General features: G+C 41.2%; 1 protein-coding gene across 16 annotated transcripts in view; it reads right to left on the bottom strand.

The window, feature by feature from the left end:
- The window catches only part of Mast4 (microtubule associated serine/threonine kinase family member 4), a 575,239-nt gene that overhangs the window by 42,687 nt on the left and 520,301 nt on the right, over positions 1–12,251 (bottom strand). For all 16 annotated transcript variants that reach the window (XM_040729116.1, XM_040729119.1, XM_040729117.1 and 13 more), the window contains 3 exons: positions 11,267–11,399; positions 7,648–7,715; positions 5,460–5,545 (listed from right to left, as the gene is read on the bottom strand). In XM_040729116.1, the coding sequence (XP_040585050.1) occupies positions 5,460–5,545; positions 7,648–7,715; positions 11,267–11,399 (287 nt within the window). The remainder of the gene's footprint in view (positions 1–5,459; positions 5,546–7,647; positions 7,716–11,266; positions 11,400–12,251) is intronic.

Below are 12,251 nucleotides of genomic sequence, written 5' to 3'. Positions count from 1 at the left end.
AGTCTAAGTATGGCTCATATCAACTGTCTTCAAAGGCCCCAAACCTAGAGACGACATACACATGTATGTTAAACTTGAATGCTTCCCACACACGCTTTTCTAAAGATTTCCTATTATTAGCAAATTTTAAATTAATTATCCAGCTAGTACATAGTTCTCTATTTGGTGAGAAACTTTTATGATGAAGGATGTCCTTCTGTATGCTGTGACTATGTTTCTCTTGTCTGTTTATGAATAAAGCTGTTTCAGACAATGGACAGGCAGGATTTAGTCAGGTGGGAAATCTAAATAGAGATAGAGAAAGGTGGTAAGAGCAAAGGAGACTCCATGTAGCTACCAGAAAGGTAGGACACCCGAGCATTCTCTAGTAAGCCAAGGCCATGTAGAGATAGATAGACTAATAGGAATGGGTCAATAATTAAGAGACAGCTAGCCAATAAGAAGCCTGAGCTATCAGCCAAACAGTTTATGATTAATATAAGCCTCTGTGTGTTTATTTGGGACTAAACAGCTGTGGAACTGGAAAGAACAGAAACTTCCATCCACACTTTTACCGTATTTTCCTTTTTAAAAAAATCACTGGTTAGGATAAAATAAAAAGTTTACAGAAACTGAAAACTGTGTATAACCATGATGGATATGGAGATCGCCACAAATGAGTACAGAATACAGAAAACAATGTGGCCACCCCCAAATATAATATACACATTGATAAATAATTGTCAGTAAGATGGATTTCTGAAATGAGGGATTTTTTAAAAATAAAATCAACAACTCAAAATATTAACATGAAAATGATACCTTTTTATAATTCTTACCTCGTCTTAAGAGTCACCTGGGCTGTAACTCACCTTCCAACTTTTCCCTTAATATTTCATATTAAGTTCAGTGCTAAAGACACTTAGACCTGTATTCTGAATTCCACACTGAAATATCACAAGGTTGATGCTCTGCTTTTCAACCAAGTGTTGATCAAGACACTGAAGGACTAGACTTCTTAACTGGGTGAAGGCTTGTTGGTCATTTCTGCAATGCTGGGCACTGAACATGGGGCCTTGGAAATGTTAGGCAAGAGATCTACCACTGGCCAATATCCTCTGTCTCTAGTTTATGTTCTTACATTTCTATTCTGCTTTTAGAGTATTATTTTTAATACTTATTCTAAGTATTAACTTACTTAGTAGTAACTGTACCTGCCACATACAGCTTTCATCTTTTGCTATATGCAATGTTCTGAATCTAGTTACATCAGCAGAGAGCAAGACATTGAGAAAGAGATCAACTGATGGACAACCAACACTGTTGAAGGCATTATGGATGTCCTAATGACCCAGCACTGCACTGTCGGCTAAGGCTTCCTATTTCTTTGATACTTGGCCCCCAGCATTGCTTTGTTGGAAAAGACTATTCTGTCTTTTCCTCTGCAGGAAAGCCCAAGAGTGTGGAATAACATGGTGGAAAGGCAGCTGGAGACCCTTGCCCTCTGGAAGCCAGACGTCTTTCTGCCTATGTCAAGTAATAAAGTAAGGCACATGAGAGGGCCTCTGAAGTCCAGTGAACAGCTGTCCCATTAGAAGCATGATTCTAATGCATATGAAATTACGAGACTCTGAAAGCTCAGTGTACAAGTGTGAGCCAGCGGATGCATAAGTGGGAGTGGGGGAGTGGAATATGGAGAGGAAAGGTCATCATAGCATGCATGAATGGGGGTGTCGGCTATGCCTCACGGATCTTACTAGTAAATATCTCTGAGCCCTTGAGGGGTCAGAGAATAGTGTTTATCAAAGTCAAAAAGAAAAGTAAAATAGGGGGAGAAATGTTGCAACTGTCAAGTATTTTAACTGAGTCAATGTTATTCTTTTAGTGGTACATACCTAAAATAAGAGGATCCAGGGTTCAAGGTCAGTCTGCTCTACATAGCAAATTTGAGGCCAGCCTGGACTACAGCAGACCCCATCTTGACCCACATAATCCAAAGTGGGAAAACATCTCTTTAAAAACATTTGAGATTATGGCTTAAAATTCCAATCAATATTCAATGGAAGAAGTTAGATCTTTTTGTTTGTTTGTTTGCTTTTGTTCACTGGGATAACAGAAAAATTTTAATCAAAGGTTACTTGGAAGGAGAAGAGAACTCTGCCCGGAACCAGAGGGTTTGTGTACCTGAGATCGTCTTTCACAGACATATGGAAAGGGAATCAACTGCCACACCAGGCTCTTAAGCAGGGAACACAGACAAAGATGCCACGACAATGGTGGATTTACTAGCTTCAGTGTTTTAAGAGTACTATAAAAGTTTCACTTCCAGCCAGAGACCAGTTGACACCGACCAAATTGGCATTATCCCATGTATGGTCAGCAAACATACCAAGACACAGGGCTGTGTGTCTTCCGTGCCATGCTTTTCTAACGAGAGGGTTAGCCTCCAGCACCAGCAGCTGTTGCAGAGACACAGAATCTGTGTTTCCCTGAGCCACTGATGTAAGTAAGCAGTGACACACTGCTACACAGATACCCAAGACAGTGGGGAAAGCCCAGATTCTCTACTCATCTAAGGGTCTATTTGTTCAGCTAGCCTGAAGAGAGCATCACGGCTGGCTGAACTGATAGGGGTAGCTCCATCCCAATTTTAAATTAAAAATAATTCAAATAGAAGGGAAATCTGTCAGAAATGTAATGAGATATTACATCCGAGAAGAGAAGAGGGGAAAATGGTTCTGGCTGATCGGCAGAGGCTCTGACAGGCAGCTTGTGAGCCCATTAATGACTTGGCCTGCATCCTGGGTGTTTACTAATTCACAGCTTGTTTAACTTCTTGTATATTCCCGGCCATTCCCTGAAGTGTGATATACCTCATCTACTATCCAGTGGTTTAATTGCACTACAAATGAGTTTACTCAACCAATTAGAACTCCAAATACTGCTAAGACACATGCCCGAGATTTACAAAAGTACTGCTTCCTAGAACATCTTACTCTAGAATTCATTCCAAAGCTGAAAAAGAGCTGAACCGTGCTGCAACCCTGTGCCTGTGAGAACAGCCTGCTGGCTTCTTCCTACTAAGAATGCCTCCTGGTTGAGCCTTGGGCAGCAGATCAGTACCCATCCCAAGTATACACACGGACTTTGGACTCCCATAGAACAATGTGAGGTGCACTCTCACCCTGAGCTCTTGGGGAAGGTTCTAGGCCCTTCCCTATATGAAATGACAAACTATGGACACCCCCATGGAGGGCCTCACCCTCCCTTGGGGAATGAGGGGATAACGGGGGGGGGTTGGGGGGAGGGCACGGGAGGAGGGGAGGGAATGGGAGAGGGACCTGGAACTGAATTGTGAAGCAACCTCGTTTCTTATCTAAATTTAAACTGGAAAATAAAATATAAAAAAAAAGAATGCCTCCTGGAGTCATCTCCAGAAGGATAACAAAAAAAAAAACAAAAAACACAAAACAAGTGGTAATAAACAAACAAAAGGCAGGAATAATTGCATGCTACATAACTTTCAATGAAGAAAGCACATATTGGAAAAAGAGAACATGTAAAAGCATTTATAGGTTGCATCAGGAAACATGCCATTTGACATAGTCCTGAAAGCCAGTGAGCAGAGAAAGCTCACAAATATTTAAGTTCTTTGCTAAGTTAATGGTGTGGAAAATATTAGAGGTGAAAAACCAGTAAGGAGAAACATCCATTGTGGCACAACAAAAATCACTGTCTCATCTGCTCCCATGTGGATAAATGGCAATAAAAGTCTTGGGGATTAATTTTTGCTCTCTCTATATAGATAAATTGGGATTAATACTTAATTAAGATATAATTTTTGGGCAGTCTAAAATGGAGTAGGTTGATGGGGGAAGTCCTTCTGTGTATATGTTGTCCTATTGATAAATAAAGCACTGTTGGCCAATAGGGAAACAAGATAGGTGGAACTAGTAGTCGAGGAGGATTCCGGGAAATGTAGCCAAGAGTAGAGAGTCGCCATGTGATTCCGGGAGGAGAGGGCGCAAGTCTGGCATTCTTGGCAAGATAAGACCTCATAAAAATATATATTAGTAACTATGGGTTAATAATTAAGTCAGAACTGGCCATTAAGAAACCATAGCAAACAGTCAACAGCTTAATAATTAATACAGTGTCCTGTGTGTTCATTTGGGACTGATGCGGCTCTGGGACCAGGCTGGCGGGAAGAATACACGGTACATTAGGTCACAGTTTACACGTTAATTGTCCTTCCGCGCTACTTATTGGTAATTCAGAATTTACTATTTACAGCTTATTATTGTCACTATTTATTCTACACCCTGGGAAGGAAACTGTGCCTACAGCCATGGTTCTCAGCCTTCCTAATGCTGTGACCCTTTACCACAGTTCCTCATGTTGTGATGACTCCCAACCATAAAATTATTTTGTCGCTACTTCATAACTGCAATTTTGCTAGTTATGAATCATAATGTAAATATCTGAGAGGCAGGATATCTGATTTTTTTTACCCCTATGGAAGGGTCATTCATTCCCCAATGGACTGAGAACCTCTGGTCTATAGAAATGGATCAAGGAATTCAATAAGAGGATATAAACAGTTTCCAGAGCAAAGAAAGGATAAATGTTTAAAGAAATGAAAACACTAACTCTGATATTACCATTACACAGATATTGTTTAATAGGGTACTAAAAGTGTACCATGTTTGTGCAGTGCATGTCAACATATAAAACACTAAAACATAAAACTTGAATAAACAGTAGTGACACAGCCTCTAATCCTGGGGCAGAAGGTACAAGGAGAAGGATCAGGAATTCAAGGTCATCCTTGGCTACATGGTAAGTTCAAGGTCAGCCTGGGCTACATGAGACCTTTTCTCAAAATTACTGAGAAAAGAAAACCCATTTTATCCATTATGAAATGAGATACTAAGAAATGGAAAAGAAAAGTGACAGGGATTTAGTACCCACTAGAGACTGAAAATGCATTCTTTAAAGACAATTGTATGGATCTAGAACATAACTCTCTTCCTTCAGGAATAAAAATGGATCAAGGAAAGATTGCTAGTAATGTGCTTAGAGTATAGTGTTTCTTTCAATTTAATTAACATGCTAGTGTATGAAGTCACATGTGTGTGGTGTGTTTCACACAATATATAACATATATGAATTCAACCAAGAGCAGAATGCTGCCCAACCCCAAGCATAGACTTAGTGGTAAAAACAGGAATATAGAACATTTTTCCTCTACTTTATAAAACTTTTCAGGTCTCCTAAAATAAGTCCTAAGTCACCAACTGTGTCTTTGGTTGGGTCATTAGAAGTGACTCTGACTTCATGTTATGCCCAAGGAGGAAGGAGCAGCCTTCTAAAATGCCAGTCCCTGAACAGCATCTACTTAGAATAAGGTAAAATTGAAAATCAAATGATGTACTTCTGTGTGTTACAATATGCTAGAGAGCCCTGCGAAGATTACTCACCCATAGGCTCCATTACTGATCAATTTAATTGTTTCAAAATCACTCTCTCGGGGTTTCCTTCGAAGTCTCAGGGAAGTATTTGAACTCTGTGGAACAGAGGGTGAATGGTTAAAATACAATTCTGATTTGGAGACAATTACCATAATGCACTGTTTTGCAGACAGGTACCATAAAGAACAGTTTAACCTGCAGAGGCATAGTGTGAGGACCTGGGACCAGCTCCAAGGTGGTGACCCAGCAGCCCTGAACTGCAGCTCCTAGCGAGTCAATATCAGTTGCATTTAAGCAAGCCTATGTTGCCAAAAGAATACATGTGAAGGTTTTAGAAATCTAAACTTCATCCTGGTCCTACATTTTAATGCTAACTCTAAAATGCCAAACCTTTCCCTCTATTATCATTCAGAGAAGAAATGGGTCAGAACAGCTGACGCTGGTGTTGGGGCAGAATATGGGCTCTTCACTCATGACAAGACCTTATCTTTGTTACTCTGTGGCACCGTACACATGGTAAGTGACACATTTCTTAGAAGTGGAATGCCAACCCATGTTTACCTCTATAACAGAAGTAGTTCTATGTCTTAAACACCAAAACTCTAAATGACAACTCTCCAAACACTCCCGCTTAATGGACAGGGATAACATCACTGCTTTGAATAAGCCTCTTGTGCCCCACTCATCTCAGAAGCTGCTTCGCTCCCTCCACGGAGCCCACAACTCCCTCTCCATGACGCTGAGGTGTGCACAAGTCTCTCCCGCCAGGACTGCCATCTCTACCACTATCGTTCTGCTCCTCTCTGGAAGGCTAACAAACCAGCTCCTTGCCATCATCTCTACTTGGGAAACACAACCAGTCCCTGACCTTAGAGTTGCTTGGCCTCCTCAATTCAAACAGCCACCTGTCTCTCCCACTTGCCCCTGGACTCTGGCTGTAGGACGTGAATCCTATCATTAACTCATTACTTCCATGGCCTCATCTCTGGAAACAATTCCAGTCAGGGACCGCTTCACTGCTTTGCAAAGGCCCTCTTGTCTCACTAACTCTTCCTTCACATCACAGGTGACGAAATCACTTAGACCTCCACAGGAAACTCGACCTCCACAGCAAACTCTCCCTCCAAAAGCCTGAGTACTGCAGATTACAAGCACCAGTTTAATGGTTCTTGGATATTTTGAAGGAACTGCAGTTGCAACACACATCAACTACAACAGTTATGATAAGAAGTCAGCACAGCGACTGTCCACTAGCACTTAACCATGGGACACTTCCCTAGCCACTGTGCATGGAACATGTCATTTAGCTTTTATCGAGATGGAGAAACTGAGGCTCAGAGAACTCCTTCCCCTGACTAGTATGCCACACTTACACTTTGTAAGAGGTAGAGTTAGCTTTCAGATCCAGATGATCTGGACTAGAGTCTGGGTTCTCAAACCCCAGACAATAGAACATACTCCTACCTTCCTAACCACTTGACTTCATCCTGGCTTCTCTCATGGTTCTCATGTCTTAGGAAAATGTCCCCAGGCAGCAGGACCTCTCCCCAGTGCCACTGATGCCGTCTCTTAACCGACATCCCTGTGACCACCCAGTCTACTTCTTGTATCCCATCTGCTTACAAGCCATGACTCTGACCAGGCCATCTCCCTGTTTATTCCCTCCTCTCTCATATGCACGCTCTCTTCCATTTCTCAGGGACTTTCTACCACGCTTAAACAGAAGGGAACCTGATAAACGTGAGCAGGATCCTACAGACTAGCTTCCTTCAAGCTCTTCAGCTCTGGAGTCTTCTATGCGTTTAGCCGTCAGATACACCTCACATCTCGAGTGTCCTCTGTCCCTTTATCCTACTCATCTTTCCCATTTCAGCTCAATAGTCACACCCTTGGAAAATCTTCTGGGACTGGCCAACTCTGAAAAAAATCTACTCATGGAATGATCTACTATTTCATGGTCATCTTTTCTTCACATATGTTATTCAGGCTCAAAGTTGCATTTTAGTGTGTATGATGTCATTTTGTACATTTCTGCCTTCTCTTGAGAGTGAGGCGCTAAAAGTGTATGTCTCATGCCTTGTCCACAGAAAGACAATAAACATTTATGGAATAAAGTAATTAACACAGGCAAAACACTCCAGATGCTAAGAAAAAGAAGAGCCACCACCATCATATCTCACTCAGGAAAGATACTCACACTCAGTGACTCATCTGTCTCCGGGGTTTCTGCTGTTCCACTATCATAATTCCCCAATTGAGCCATTTCTAAAATTTAAAAAAAAGGGAAAAGAAAGAATGTTGAAATTACATAAGAAGATTAAGCCAAAACAGAAGGGAAATAAGTTCTCATTATTTAAAATGAGAGAAAAAACAGTTCAGTCTATAAACCAATATGCACACATTACACCCCAAAAATCAAGAATGGCAGCTGCCATTTTGAGTGTGTCTCTATGACACTTTCTCTGGGAACATGGCAGAGTGAGTGAGCCTCTGTTCCAGTGAACAGCGGCCCCTGGCTCATGCGTGCAGTCTAGTTTGCAAGCCTTAGGTGAGTTAGCAGCTTTGTCTATAATCCAAGAGAGGCAAGCCTTCCCAGGACTCAACACCCAGCAAAGATTCATTGGCTACAGTTTGGAAATGATTCTCAGTTGCAGGAACATGAAGAATGTGCAGTTCTCCATGGGCAGAAACGATGGTGGGTACCAGGGGATGGGGACAAAAATAGGGTTGTCAGTTCCTGACTTTTAAACTCCACATTCTTCTGAAAGATGTGACTAATATTACATCTTAGAGCTTTTCAGAGTACTACGAGTGCGAGTGCATGTAAAGTTCTTAGCATAATCACTAATAAGAATTAAGTGTTCATTCAATGTTGATTGTTACTTATTAATTACATTGTTCAGAGTCATCGATTCTGGAATAGATGCCACAAGTTTGATACCAGCTTAAGTACTTCCCTGGTGGTCTAGTTAAAAGTGACAAAGACATCTAATGTCTAATTGCTCAGCCTATGGCTTGGAGAGCATCCTTGAGTTTATAAAGTAAATGAAAAATCCTAATTCATTTAATGTTCATCATCATATTGTCTTAAAGACATGTTTTATTAATAAGGAATGTGAAAGAATTTTCTGCAAAAGCATTTTTAGTTTCTCAAAATTGAATGTGTTACCAAACAGCTGCAGTTTTTAGCATTTTTTAAGCATTTAAAATTGCTCACCAGGCCTTTATTTCATGTTTGTGCTCCTACAAGCACAACTGTCTTTTGGGGGCAGTGATTATTCCTAAGACAGGAGTGCTGTCCTTAGGTGAAAAATGTACAAATCCCAGATTCTGCAATAGCTGGACAATGGCGCTAACCTCCCCACTTCAGAAACAGGTGAAATTCCTGAGTAAAACTGCTGAGAGCAAATATGTTCTTAGTGTCCTAGAAATGATTCACACTTCAGTGTGAATAGCACCTTAGAAGCAGAGACTTGAACAAGCCAGGGGCACTTGGTTTGAGGGGCTCTTAACCAAGAGACAAGATCTGATACTGTGCAGTAAAACAGCTACAGGCATTCTATTTGATACTCAGTTACTATGCTGTCCCATCACAGAGATTGCATCTATGAATGGGTCCTCCGCCCTCATGGTTACTTAATTTACTTTTACAGAGACACAAAGTGACTTATGTATTTGCACAGAGAAGGTCACAGTCCAGCCTAGAACTCACTTCTATGTACTGACAGATGTCAGTTTGTCTGTTTTTTTTTTTCTTTTTTTAATTTAAGTTAGAAACAAGCTTGCTTCACATGTCAATCCAGGCTCCCTTTCCCTTCCCTCCTCCCCCGCCCTCTCCACCAGGCCCCCCCAGTCCCCTACACAATCTCTACTCCGATCCCCAGGTAGAGTAAGGCCCTCCATGGTGGATCTCCAGAGTCTGTCATGTCATCCAGGGCAGGGTCTAGTCCCTCCTTCAAGAGTCCAGGCTGAGAGAGCATCCCTCATTGTGGGATGGGCACTCAAAGTCCATTTGTACGCCAGGGATAAATACTACCCCAGGCCCCATAAATTACCTAGGCCTCCTCATTGACACAAGTAGCTCAGGGTTTGTAATCAAATTACCTGGAGGCGTCACATGTTAAGTATTAAAATCTACATTGAAAAACTATTCTTAGAATGAATCAAGACAATTCTCAGGTGTAAAGAAAAATTCCTAGTGATAAATTTACACAAATGTGCCAAAGATCACTACTGTTTTCATTTAAACACCCATTCAGATATGTAAGAGGACATCACATTATTCATGTACCAAAATTGTGCCTAGAGTGACATTCAATGCCAGAGAAGAAAACCACACAGGGCTTACCGTTGACAAGTCATGGGCTGAAGCAGCCTTCACTACATCGGTGTGAAGAGTCACTCTAACGTGCTCTGACAGCCTCCCCTCTCCAATTATTTTCATAAAAAAATGAATTAAAAGATGGTTCTGTTTTAAATAGAATTTCAGCTAAATAACTATTATCTGGGAAATCCATATTATTTGTAAGCGGTGGGTAGTAATGGGATGGAGCCAAGAGTCAGCTTTTGAGGCAGGAGGCTAAGCCATCATTTTGCAATGCCTGAAGAGATTTTTTAAAACTCATCTAAATACCATTAAACATCTGCCCTTTTTATTTCATTGATTTAAACCATTTCTGATTCAAAAAGGTAAAGATGGTAATTTAAAAGCCATGGGAGAAAATCTCTCCCCAGGGAACTTTTCAGAAAAGCAGCCACCAGTCTCTGTGAGTGATGAATCTGTTTGGTATCGCTTTCAGTACGGTATAAATTTATCTGGCGCTATCTCCCAGGAATGCATGCATCATTTCACTAGAAGCAAAGATACAATGGCTGCGAGAGCAAACAAAGCGGGGAGAGCAGGGAAGAGCAGGGCAGAAAGCAGAAGGTTCCCTAGCTTTGAACAGGAAAAAAAAATCCCCGCACCAACATTTACCTCCATCACAAACAATTGAGCAGGTTAAACACTGCCTGCAAATTCAATTAAATGAACCAGGCAGACAATTTGGAATGAGGGTGACAATGATTGTTTATGAGTCTTCTGGGCTGGTATGCAGACTCAGTGTGCATGATAAAAATCAAGTATTGTACACATAACAATAATATAACAGTGAACCAGAAAAGGATGGGAGGAGACACCAATATTAGATAGCTTGAAAAGTTAGTACAGGACATTTCTTACTTCTTATGTTTAGTAGAATTGTGTCTTTCTTCGTGTGACTCAAGCAGGCATCCTCTTAGGAGAGCTTTAAAAGAAGCAGCCCTTTCGACCACTGGCTCTCTTGTACAGGTTACTATTTTTCATGCTTACTTGAGACATGTAAGCTAAAAAATACCTACCATTGCTGCTTTCAATTGAAAGTCATCCACTGTAGCTGCATTACTCCCAAATTAAATTTAAATGTCAATTTTAAATGAGTGATGATTTTTAGCAACACTTTGAAAATGAAAAGCGCTCTCCAGAGGGACCCCGCGGAGCTTTGCAAAGGACTTGGGGAAGATGGAATCCAATGCTCCGGGCGATCTCAAGCGCTCTCATGAATGCAGGCCTCAAGTCCAGCAATGTCGGCCCCATTTTCTAGCTGACACACACTGGGGCATGCTCATTTTCTCATCTGTACTCAACTACAGCTATTGCTGTCAAATACTAACTGGTCTCTCCCGCAAAGGGGCTTTTTCACAGAGATACCCAGCATAAGACAAGTGAAGGCTGATTATAAAGTCCTTCTAGATGCCATGGTCGGAGAGAGGGCAAGGGCATCCTGACCAGCACTCACCTTCCAAAGGGTCCTTATTGAGCCCCAGCTGGCTGATGATGTACCTGGGAATGTCACTTTTGATTCCCTGGCCTTCTTTGGCATGGCCTTCTGCGGCTTCCAATAGGTAGTAAAACTCTTCAGGATCAAATTCCTGGCAGATGACAAGCACAGATGAATACTTTCTTGCTCAGAAAGGTCCGAGGTTTTATTACACACATCTTATTCACTTCTTCAGTTGATATAGCTGAAGAAGGCAAAGGCCTTTACACAATTCCAAATTCTCACTTCACATCTGAAGCCTATTCATAGTTCAAGGCAATGCACACATACAACTGGTAATCTAAAGGAAGTGACTACATCCAGTTTTCCTGTTTCTTTGTAATGTAACTTCAAAGCTTCTATGTTCTACTGACAATCAGGAGCCCACTGAAAAGCAAAGGGTTTACTGTTGCTCGTTTATGAGCTGAGGTCTCAATGTGCTGCCTGGGCTAGCCTCAGATTCTTTAACTTAAGAGGTCCAGTCTTCCCCTCTAGTCTCCTAAGTAATGAGACTCTTGAGGTATGTGCCATGGTGCCCAGCTTGGTGTGCTTTCTCCCCAAAGTCTGCCTCTGCTGTGTCTCATCAGGCATTTGTATGTATTTATGGAGCTATGAATATTTCCATTTCATAAAACATTATGAATGTTAATTAAAGTGAGGATGAAACCAAAGCACCTGCGACCACATCCATATCGGGATGCTGAAAGCTGTTACACATGGAGAGACATTAGTAGTCAGCAGACGTTAAAAGTGAATTTTCATACTGTAATAATAGGCCCTTAAAGCATTAAATTTGTTTATAGTTTTGACTGAAATCTCAAAGTATCTCATATATATATATATATATATATATATATATATATATATATATAGTTACTGACCAAAAAGATGCAAACTCTAAAAGTAGCTGATGTCTAAAAGCAGCTCTCCCTCCAGATCTGGATGATGCCTTGCTATATAGTCT

This window comes from Mesocricetus auratus, unplaced genomic scaffold, assembly GCF_017639785.1.
Source record: "Mesocricetus auratus isolate SY011 unplaced genomic scaffold, BCM_Maur_2.0 Super-Scaffold_100020, whole genome shotgun sequence".
In the NCBI taxonomy this organism is placed as follows: Eukaryota; Metazoa; Chordata; class Mammalia; order Rodentia; family Cricetidae; genus Mesocricetus; species Mesocricetus auratus.
This window is presented reverse-complemented; position numbering and strand designations above follow the sequence as displayed.